This window comes from Nanorana parkeri, unplaced genomic scaffold (genome assembly GCF_000935625.1).
Source record: "Nanorana parkeri isolate BGI_ZX_2015 unplaced genomic scaffold, ASM93562v1 scaffold6, whole genome shotgun sequence".
NCBI classification, from domain to species: Eukaryota; Metazoa; Chordata; class Amphibia; order Anura; family Dicroglossidae; genus Nanorana; species Nanorana parkeri.
The window spans coordinates 3,579,910-3,591,565 of record NW_017306274.1 but is presented as its reverse complement, the minus strand read 5'-3'; the positions used below and the strand labels follow the sequence as shown (position 1 = coordinate 3,591,565).

General features: G+C 44.9%; 1 protein-coding gene across 1 annotated transcript in view; it reads left to right on the top strand.

Annotated features, from left to right (window-relative positions):
• The window catches only part of LOC108784153 (neural-cadherin-like), a 60,969-nt gene that overhangs the window by 30,423 nt on the left and 18,890 nt on the right, over nucleotides 1-11,656 (top strand). The window contains exons 7-11 of the mRNA XM_018552890.1: nucleotides 1,873-2,025; nucleotides 6,213-6,385; nucleotides 7,522-7,690; nucleotides 8,423-8,593; nucleotides 8,675-8,847. Coding sequence (XP_018408392.1) covers nucleotides 1,873-2,025; nucleotides 6,213-6,385; nucleotides 7,522-7,690; nucleotides 8,423-8,593; nucleotides 8,675-8,847 — 839 coding nt within the window. The remainder of the gene's footprint in view (nucleotides 1-1,872; nucleotides 2,026-6,212; nucleotides 6,386-7,521; nucleotides 7,691-8,422; nucleotides 8,594-8,674; nucleotides 8,848-11,656) is intronic.

Below are 11,656 nucleotides of genomic sequence, written 5' to 3'. Positions count from 1 at the left end.
ATATTTATATATATATATCTATACAGAAAGGATAGATAGATAGATAGATAGATAGATAGATAGATAGATAGATAGATAGATAGATAGATAGATAGATAGATTAAGAGGAGGAGGCTGGTGGCCCCCAGGAACAAGGCTTCCAGGAACACTCAAGCAGGTCTGTCCTGCACTTATTATTAGCAAGGCTGCAAACACAGTCCATAGCAGGAGGACTTTATAGAGCAAATCCATAGCATTAAACCAACAACACATCTTATCCGAAACACCTACAAGGTATCCCCGTAATGGATTCCCCAAAACAAACAGATACCTTTTTAGTGTTTTCTAAGCGCTCAGCCTTTTCACATATATACAGGCCTGTGGACAGCTGAGACTAATGATAAGGTCTGACTATCAGATAGGATGTGGACCTCAGAATGGAGGCTTCATCCCACCCAAAGCTCTACACAGCCTCCACGGCCCAAAATAGAACATAATAAGATTATGAGAATACAGTTCGTCTTCTCCATACCAGTTACAAATCCAGAGCTCCGCCACTATTCACATGTATCCGCACATTCAGTGGTTAGTGGATGACTGGCCCTACATGCCAACTACCTATCAGAGCAGTTTGTTTCAATCCCTCACCTCCACCGTCATATATATTTACCTTTCCGGTTACTGGAGGACTATGTGGGCTCCTTGTAAACATGCTACTTGCCTTGGACCTTATTGTGTTCCAGAACCCTAACCCGAAGCCTTATTTTAATGTCCAACAATGATGTCAAACTTAACCTAACGTTAAGCTGAACCTTATGACCAACCCTTATTTTGAACTTAACCTAGCCCCTGACCCCTAACCCTATCTTTAAAGGGAACTTAATGCTGAACACTAATCTCAAACTCAACCTAAACCTTAATGCTAACCTTAAACACAACGGAACTCTAACCCTAATCTGAACCTCAAAATAACTCCTATGCCTAGCCTTATACCAAGCATCTGCTTTACCAATTCCGTCCAAAGCAACAGATTTACTTTAACCCCTCCAGCTCTCCTCAACAGCCGGTGTGTACAAATCTGGGAACTCAGTACAGGGATGTTGCGAGCTCCTTATAATGGGCACATCAGGTGTGCAGATCCAGGAACACTGCTCGGGGATGGTGGGAACCCCTCATAATGGACACAGCTGGTTTACAGACCCGGGAACTCAGCACAGGGATGGTGGGAGCTCCTCATAATAGGCACAGCAGGTGTACAGAACCAGGAATACAGCTTAGTTATAGTGGGAACCCCTCTTAATGGGCACAGCTGATGTACAGACCAGGAACTCAGCGCAGGGATGATTGGAGCCCTTCATAATGTGCACATAAGGTGTGTAGACCCAGGAACACTGCTCAGGGATGGTGGGAGCTCCTCATAATGGGCACAGCAGGTGTACAGACCCGGGAACTCAGCACAGGGATGATAGGAGCTCCTCACAATGGGCACATCAGGTGTACAGACCCGGGAACTCAGCACAGGGATGGTGGGAGCTCCTCACAATGGGCACATCAGGTGTACAGACGCGGGAACTAAGTGCAGAGATCTCACCAATAAAATGAGATAGAAGAGACTGTTAGGTGACTGAACTCTCCAGCATCTACCAAACACCATTTTGGGTTCAATGAGCATTTACTAATTTTGCAGAACAAGTGGCAACTGAAGTCTTGTAGGCAGCCAGAGGTTATAATTCCATCTCCACCTTCTCTTTATAGAAAGTCTCATTTTAAATGCTGTAGAAAATGCCATGTTTGCCCCCCCTGGAGAGTACAATCTACTTATACAAGCCACCAAAGCAATTATGTCTAGGAAATAATAATTGCATGCACCTAAGAGCTAAGAGTTCCATGTCCTATTTTCTAGATATCGGACGTTTGTGTCAGAAGACGCAGCCCCCAACACCCTGGTGGCCACAGTGCAAGCGTTCGACCCTGACGGAGACCGAGTCACTTATGAAATCTCTGAAGGAAACAAGGAGGGAAATTTCGTTATTGATCCCCAGAAAGGTAATCACGGTTTCGAGTAGCAGACTCCAGAGTGTTTACGCGTCAGGCTGTGCAAATAGAGTTTCTGAAGGCACTTTATTGATTGGACCCGGCGTTTTCTGCCCAACAGAAATCAATGCAATAAAGCACTCGGTGTCATCAGACTAGAGATGCAATTATTCTGCGGCCAATCTTCTCGCCTTAGCAAACCGATAGATTGCGAGCGCTCTCTTATAATAAGTAGTTTGCAGAGAGGAATGGTGATGTGAGGTGTGCAAGCCGACCGAGTTGGGGAAAATAAGAGTTTTGATTGGTTGGTGCGGGTCATTGCCCCTGTGCACATCATTTTATGTTGCTGTTACGACTAGGAACATGTATTAGATGTGCAGAACCCCAGTGAAAAAAATATCCTATTAAATGATAAAATAAAGAAGCAGATTTTGCTGCAATACCTCCAATCTGCTGTGGCAGCATTGTTCAACCCACTTTCTCTGGTCCTGGACCAGTCTTCAGCCTGTGACTGGACAGTGAAAGGGAAAGCAGCAAAGTCACTGTCACTCTGCTTTAGTGGCCTCACTAGGGGGTTGCGGGGAATGCGGCCCGCACCCGGGAGACACCATTGGAGGAGTGACACCAAAATGACTGTCAGGCATTGACGCCAAAATTACTCAAAAGTCGGGCACTCGGTCATGGACCAAGAGCCCCATAGTTGCAGGAGAGAGGAGGGGACCCCGTAGCATACCTTATCCCGCTGGGTGAACGCCTCCTCTCACCAATATGGCCGCCGGTAGGTACCACCAAGATGGCCATGCACGCGCGATGACATCATCACGCACGTGCGCGATGACGTCGCGGCGGGGTGTCACCCGGTGACACCCAGCCTCGAGACGCCCCTGCTCTGCTCTCACCTCCTTCCAGCCTGCTCCTTGTCAGCACATGTACTGATTGGTCTCTTGTGCTGCTTCTTCTTCTTCTTCAAGAGGCCGATACCAGTACCAGGTCAGATTGAGGTACTTGCGCTGCTTGCATTTAATGGTGTGTTAATGAATACAGAGCTGCAATAATGGTTGTGTTTTTATCTTCCCGAAGTTCAACTTTAAGACATAACTATATTAAATTGTGCGGTTTTTTTAATAGCTACTCAACTTTAAGTAATGAAAACAACAAAAACAAAGCCTGGGGTAATAGTATTTACATCTAATAATGTATTAATGAATGCAGAGCTGTTCAGCTGTAATGTCAGGCTTATTTTATTTTAAGCCAAAAGCTGTTTTACCCATTATTTACTATTTATTTATTTTTGACATTGTAATGCACCCTGACAGCTGCAGCCTGCTGGCCCCAGCTGTCACTCTGCTTGTCTGTATGCCTCATGATTGGCTGACATGATGTTCACATTATCAGGAACCATGCTGATTGGTTCCCAAACATTAGCGACAGACCAACTCGTTAGATTAACGTTTCTTCAGCACGGGGCACCATGCCTGAGAATATTTATTTAAAGATTGTGGGTAAGTTTGGGATGAAAGAAATAATTTTATCACTTACATTTCGCTGAATCGGAAATTGTTAATTTTTAATTCACTCATTGAACTGCTTTGATAACATTTTAGATTTTGATATTTTTGATATTTGGAACTTTGACCCTCAGGAAAAAAAAAATTAATAAAAAAAAATATAGGAGGGAAAAATACATATTGATTTAAAGTATAAAAAAGGTAAAAATTTTATATAGTATATTGGATCCCAGAAACTTCTATAGGAATTTGGTTGAGTGGGATAAGGATGTTGAGTTTGGATGTATTTTTGTGATATGTGAATGAATTCTACTGAATTGTTTATGTATAATATGAATAAATAGGAAAACATTGTTTTTTCTTTCTTTTTTTGGATGTCATGATGTCGTTGATGTCACGTACATGATTACATCATGGGCATGGCGATGCAATGAATGTCACGTATTCCAGAATCCTGCTGAGCTCCTTACCGGGTATCCCTGTCAGGGTGTGTGCTTGAAGTGACCGCGAATGGCGCCGCCAATACTGAAACTTGTTAAAGATGTCACCAGCACACCAAAATAAAGTGAAGATCACGTCTGTTTGTTGACGCTGCATGTCAAGACAAAAAGCAACGTTTCGGGGCCACACAGGGTCCCCTTCATCAGGGCGCTGTGTGGCAATGAATGTCATTAAGAGAACTGAATAGGAACTTGTACAAAGGGGCAGACCATGTGGCCGGTGCTTGTTTGACTAGCACATGAGTACTTCTATTTGTTATTTGCACAAGACCTCTGATGAAGACGATTCAATCTGCCAACCCTAGGTAGTGGTTTTGGGGAATAACATTTTAGAAATATTAATTAGAGGGGGAGAAAAATTGGGAAAAATTATTTAACGATAATAGTCGAAATCACAAAAATGTGAAGAGTGTGAAATGAACTGAGAAGTTGTAAAAAAGGTGACAGACATGATGGGATCCCCCCTCTAAAAAGTAATAGGCAGGCGCTAATGAAAAAGGAAAAATATATATTTTTTTTAATAGGAGAAATAAAACTGAACTTTGAGGGGACTGTGATGGGGATGATGCACAAACGTAATGTATGTCATGTGTGGCAGTGCATGGCAATGCCACGGTGTAGTATGGCAAATTTGGCGCCCAGGACTCTCAGCCAGAGGGTTTGAGAGGTTCCACAATGTGAATACCTTTGGAGAGGAGGAACTGGCTGTTCAATTCCTTCCAGGTTTTCCAGACTATGGTGGGATGGGATCTCCAGTCCTGGGGCCAGGTGTTGCCAGTGGCCAGGTTGGGCTGAACTGGTGGCTGAGAGCAGCCTTATTAGGAAGCCAGCCCAGTGCTTTAGAGAAGAGTTGTGGGTGTGCAAGAGGCACACGACGACAGGCAGACTCTGCTGCGTGCATGAGCACAAGGGACACAGCCAGGAAGGCTAGAGAGGTAAAGAGGGTCGGTGACCCTGAGATCCCTGTCGGGGGGGCAAAGAGGGACAGTGACCCACGAGGGTGAATACCAAAAGTCTTGGAGCTGAGGGAAGCTGCTGAGGACGGTATATCCAGGGAAAGTCCTGGGACTATAACACTGGGAGTGTATGGGACAGCCCGATGTCGGTGAGACCAAAACATGATGTGTTAATGAGAGTCCAATCAACTGTTATGCTTCGTTTATGCTGAAGAAAAGCAAGTTAGTTTGTGATGTTCATGGACTGTTGACCTTTTGAATGAATAAAGACTGTCCTTTTATGTTAAAGTCGGCTTCAGGGCTTACCATTGTGCTATATTCCCCAAACTATCACACATGTTTTTGGAATGTCTGTAGTGTATTAAGAACCACATCAAGTAAAAAACAAGCGCTTTTTTCGGGGCCACGCAGGGTCCTTTCATCAGGCTTAACATAGTCAATGTTAAGCCTGATGAAGGGACCCCGCGTGGTCCCGAAAGCGCTTGTTTTTACTTGACATGGTTCTTATTCAATGAACACATGGTTATCCTGAAAGAATTTTTGGTGTGCTGGTGACATTTCTTCAATTGATACCTGTAACCAGCGGTGCCATCCGCAGTTACTGCAAGCACCCTCCCCTGTTGTTGGGGCATCCGGTAAGGAGTGCAACAAGTTTCTTTCTATATTCTGTAGTGTATTAAGACCCCAGGAGAAGAGTAAAGATAAAAGATATAAATCTCCTTTTATATGTATATAATAATGCGTTTTGATCAAATATGTTTGAAAAACAAAATATTTTCTGAAGGTTCAGTATTTATTTCCATTTAGTTTATTTTAGTGTTCTTAGTATTTGTTTTTTTTTCACTTTTTTATTTGTGTATTTGATTATTTGTGTCGCTTTACATTTTTTTTACTTACACTTTTATGCTCTGTTTTATTTTTTCTATGAAAAAAAAATAATAAAGCTAATGAGGGAGCTTTTTGTGTCACAGGAACAAGTTGAGGATTTTTGAAAGGAGCTTTTGCAACTTTCGGTAACTATTGAAAGCTCATTGCAGCCTTAAAATAAAAAAAAAAACTTAATTTCGGCCACTCCATTACCTTCAGAATAGCAAAATTCTGTTCACATCTCCCATTTTTTTAGCAAAGATTCAGGAAATTGAAAACTCTTAATTTAGCTTATTGGTATTTAAGATATAAATGTAATATTGAATGTAAGAACGTAACTATTCATTTTATCATCTGTTCACTAACAGGTCTTATTCGCCTTGGTCCAAGTCCTCTTCCCCAACTCCATGGGACTGAGTACATTTTGTATGTGACAGCGGCAGATGACAACGCCTCTGGCGGTCCGCACAGCCTTACCAGCACGGCCACAGTCATTGTTCGAGTGGATGATATTAATAATAATAAGCCCATTTTTCATCAGGTGTGTCTGAGTTACCTTTTTTCACTATTCACCAATCAGCATATATTCAAGTCACAAACTGGAGCTTCCACACGGCTGAGGACCTGTCTTCCGCATGTGACTTTGATGAGTGCAGTGGCGTATCCAGGGTATAGCATATATGGCGCATGCCCTGGGCGCCACTTGAAGCGGGTGTGGCTCCGTGGATCAGTGAAAGTTCCCCAAACCATGAAGACAGCTGCCTTTTTTCTTTCACCACCCCTCTCCCATATACATCTCCCTGCCCAGCTCTTAGCAACCAGGGACATTCTGGCCGACATCCTGCCTAGCTCCTGGCAACCAGTGATATCACTGGTTGCCAGGAGCTGGGCGGGATGTTGGCTAGACCATCCCAGGTTGCTAAGAGCAGGGCAGGGAGATGTGATGGGCCCTTACACATCTCCCCCCACTTGGCTCTTAGCAACCAGAGCAGGTGGGAAGATGTGTATACAGGCTGGATGCCCTGGCCGGCGTCCCACCCAGCTCCTAGCAATCGGTGATGTCACTGGTTGCCAGGAGCTGGGTGGGACGCCGGCCAGAGCATCATAGGTTGCTAAGAGCCAGGTAGGGAGATTTGTATGTCCATTACACATCTCCCCGCCTGGCTCTTAGCAACCTGGGTCACCAGGAGCACAATTTTTTGTGGTCAATCACTAAACACCAACACGAGGGATGAGTCATGTGCTCCCTCATACCAGGAAGCAGTGGATATTTCTTTTCGTTCCTATCAGCTGAAAGGAGCAACAGGGGTGGCAAAAGAAAGTGAATATGTGATGATGGAGGAGCCCATTAAAGTGAACTTGTTGTTTTGCTCTGCTTGGACAAAGGACAGGTGCACTTTAGGGATAATCTTCTCAATGGGAACTCATAAAGAGTGTGTGGTCTTTGGGAGGTCTCCTATGTTAGTAACATGAAGTGAAAAAAATCTCAGGAGAGGTTATAATCCATCCACACTCTTTCCAAAACCAATAAAATAACCTCCAGGGAGTCTCCAAACACGTAACTGCTCATTATACTTCACAGCCCCCAATTATCAGTGGTAGCCCTCTTATCAAACAATCATTTTAATGTGCTGATAGCTTTGTAAATAATCACATTCAACCAATTTCTCTTTGCAGTGTGCCGAGTACAGCAAGAATGCCTCCATTCTAGAAAACCAGCCTCCAGGGACGTTTGTGCTTCAAGTGGATGCAAAAGACGCTGACAGCGGAGTGAATGGGCAAGTGAAATATGGGATCGTGCACAGAGAGGGATACTTACCTGCGTTCACCATCCACCCTGATACAGGTAGGGAAAAGGAATTGAAGTGAACACCTCTTAGGAGGACCATTTGTGGTCCTTTAAAGTAAACCTTTGCCCATACTATGTCTATGCACTGCACGGGCTTGGTGTGAACAAGCTTTAAAAGTCCTCACTCATCTCTGTAGCCAGTCACACAAGCAATTCGATTTCTGGGGGCGTCCTGTATGGAATTTTCCTTTAACTATGATTGATATACATGTGCGATTCGTTTCGTTCCGAAACGAAATTCGGACGAATTTTCGGACATTCGGATGTATCTGAATTCCGAATTACAGATATAACGAATGCAAACGAATCCGAATTTCCATTTCCGAAATTCGTTAGCGGTAGTTCGTTCGAACATTCGTTTCGTTTTAGTTTCTTAGTCGTTTCGTTCGTTCGTTGCAGCGAAGTGACATTAGAGAAGGAGAAAAACATTTTTCCCCCTCAAATGTCACTTTGCTGCAACGAACGAATGAACGAAACTAAAAGAACGTTCGAACGAACTACCGCTAACGAATTTCAAATTCCGAATCGACTTTCACACCCAAATCTGAAAAACGAAAAATAACACAAAATCCTAATTAAAACGAAACGAAACGAAACAAATTTTTTGCCAGTGCACATGTCTAATGATTGGTCAAGACGGGCAGGTCATTTTAAGTAGCAATTGTGGTTGGACCAGCGGCAGCGAATTGATAGCGTCCCCTCTAGCTGCTGTTTTTATCTTCCCTGTAGGAATTATAACCACACTTCAAACATTCGACCGGGAGAAGGATAAAGAGTATCCGCTGACCATCAAGGCCACCGACCAGGCCAGTGACCCCCTCATCAGCCTCTGTCAGATAAACATTGCCATCCTGGACCAGAATGACAACGACCCAAGCTTCGAAAACAACCGCTACGAGTGTAAGTGAATCCCCGGGCACTGAGACTATGACTCTCTATCACAATTATTTTTGTATCATGTTTCTTCAATCCATCCAACAGATTTCTTAAGGGAGGACGCGCCAGTCGGAACAAGTTTCCTGCGTATTGCCGCCCACGATGAAGACTACGGCCCAAATGCGGCACTTACCTACTCCTTGGCGGGTGACGAGCTTCTGTTCTTCCAGATTAACAGCACGACGGGGTGGCTGTACGTCAACCAGCCCATATCTCGGGTATGATATGAATTCACCATCATTGACAAGTGACAAGTACACGTGTGCAAACACCACTCTGTGACAAAGACCCTGGAGAACTGCTTATTGGGGAGCTTTAGTTCTGACTCAGCAGTGGTGGTTATGGGGTGTTGGACCTCTGCAAAGAGACCTCTGCTTCCACACAGAGAGCAAGGGTCCCTCTCTATAGCTTACTGGAAGTGGGCAAGCATGTGCAATCTGTTGCAGTATTTTAGCCTGCTAAAATAACATTATGTTGGGATGCCTTTCAACTTTAATGGCACCACATTGTAGTTTGAGCGTTACCGAGCATTGCGGTACAATGTGCATTGCTGCAAGGTAGCACACTGATTGTAAAACCTGGACATTATTTATTTATTTACCTGATCCTCGCTCCTGCTGGCTCTCTCCGGGCTTCTAGATCGATCTTAGCAGCCTCTGCTCCCCTTCCCTCCGGCGGTCTAAGGACCGTTGATGTAATCAAGTACAATGCAGGCTCCATAGCCTTGAATTGTGCCTGATGACGTTGAGGGAGAGTCTACAGTCAGAGCGGGAGGAGAGGAGAGCCCTGACTGCTGGGGGAGCGGGGATCAGGTAAGTATAACATCTGCTGCACAATGTTTGCAGTGTGTCTGCCGCCCCCTTTCTGGCCACTGCGTCCCAGGTTGCTAAGAGCCAGGAGGGGAGATGTGTAAGGGACAAGGGCTAAGGGCTTAACAACCTGGGATGCTCTGGCCGGTGTCCCGCTCAGCTTCTGGCAACCAATGACATCACTGGTTGGCAGGAGCTGAGCATGACACTCTGGCTGGCATCCTGCCCAGCTCCTGGAGCAGGGCAGGACACAGGCTAGAGGTGTGCTGGGAGAAGAAGCAAAAGATACCCCCCTTAGCATACACCACCAGTATCCCCCCCACACTCCAAGCTCCCCCTTCCCATGCCACCTCCGGCGGCAAAAATACTAGGGTTGACCCTTCATAGGTATAAACAAGCAGTTAGCCCTTGCAGTGCGGGGGCAGTCAGTCCCACTGCAATGAACAACATTTAATTTCCCTGGAGTTGGGCTCCAGTCATATTCCAAAGCGACTCAGCACAATGCAAAGCCCGTATGAAGGTGCTTGCAGAATGGAGCCCTTATGAAGATACATTGAACCTGAAACAGATCCCATGAAATATCCAGCAATGCAGATCCTATGCTTCCATATACACTACAGAATGCTTCAACATGCAGCTCGGCTGGAAATCTAAGGTTCATCTTCTTAATAATGGATTTACTGACACATGTGTATGCATTATTATAGATAGGTCTCACGTAAAGGTGTTTGTTGATGGGCTGTTGTTTGTTTCTCCCCATACAAGTCTATAGGAATGCAAAACTCACTTGAAGTGGTAAAATGCAGGTCAGAAGGAGGTTAGATGCAGGTCAGAAGGAGGTAAAATGCAGGTCAGAAGGAGGTTAGATGCATGTCAGAAGGAGGTTAGATGCAGGTCAGAAGGAGGTATAATTCAGGTCAGAAGGAGGTTAGATGCATGTCAGAAGGAGGTATAATGCAGGTCAGGAGGTTAGATGCATGTCAGAAGGAGGTTAGATGCAGGTCAGAAGGAGGTAAAATGCAGGTCAGAAGGAGGTTAGATGCATGTCAGAAGGAGGTATAATGCAGGTCAGGAGGTTAGATGCAGGTCAGAAGGAGGTTAGATGCAGGTCAGAAGGAGGTATAATGCAGGTCAGGAGGTATAATGCAGGTCAGAAGGAGGTTAGATGCAGGTCAGAAGGTGGTTAGATGCAGGTCAGGAGGAGGTTAGATGCAGATCAGAAGGAGGTATAATGCAGGTCAGGAGGTATAATGCAGGTCAGGAGGAGGTAAGATGCAGGTCAGAAGGAGGTAAAATGCAGGTCAGAAGGAGGTTAGATGCAGGTCAGAAGGAGGTTAGATGCAGGTCAGAAGGAGGTTAGATGCAGGTCAGAAGGAGGTTAGATGCAGGTCAGAAGGAGGTATAATGCAGGTCAGGAGGTATAATGCAGGTCAGAAGGAGGTATAATGCAGGTCAGGAGGTATAATGCAGGTCAGAAGGAGGTTAGATGCAGGTCAGAAGGTGGTTAGATGCAGGTCAGGAGGAGGTTAGATGCAGATCAGAAGGAGGTATAATGCAGGTCAGGAGGTATAATGCAGGTCAGGAGGAGGTAAGATGCAGGTCAGAAGGAGGTAAAATGCAGGTCAGAAGGAGGGTAGATGCAGGTCAGGAGGAGGTTAGATGCAGGTCAGAAGGAGGTATAATGCAGGTCAGGAGGTATAATGCAGGTCAGAAGGAGGTATAATGCAGGTCAGGAGGTATAATGCAGGTCAGAAGGAGGTTAGATGCAGGTCAGAAGGAGGTTAGATGCAGGTCAGAAGGAGGTTAGATGCAGGTCAGGAGGAGGTTAGATGCAGGTCAGGAGGAGGTTAGATGCAGGTCAAATGAACCTGTCCTTGAACTCTGAACTAACTGTAGTGACCTTAGTCTAATAAGCATTCATGTTATTCAGGTGCGTGTGATATGATATCCCGCTGGCTGGATCTATTCCGAGTTCTGACTCCTGTCTATTTTCAGTAAAGTAATAAACATAAACATACCATATAAAAAGCGTGAGTACGAGGCTCACATGTGCCACCTGCTGGCTGCATTGGATAAATATGAAAAAGCCTTTTGTGATATTTCATAATTGCTGAATAAAAAGAAGAAAAAACCTTTTAAGGAAGGAAGGAAATGCAAAAACAGGAAGGAAGGATGTGGGGAAGGAAGGAAGGAAGAGAAGGAAAAAGGGGGGGGGGGG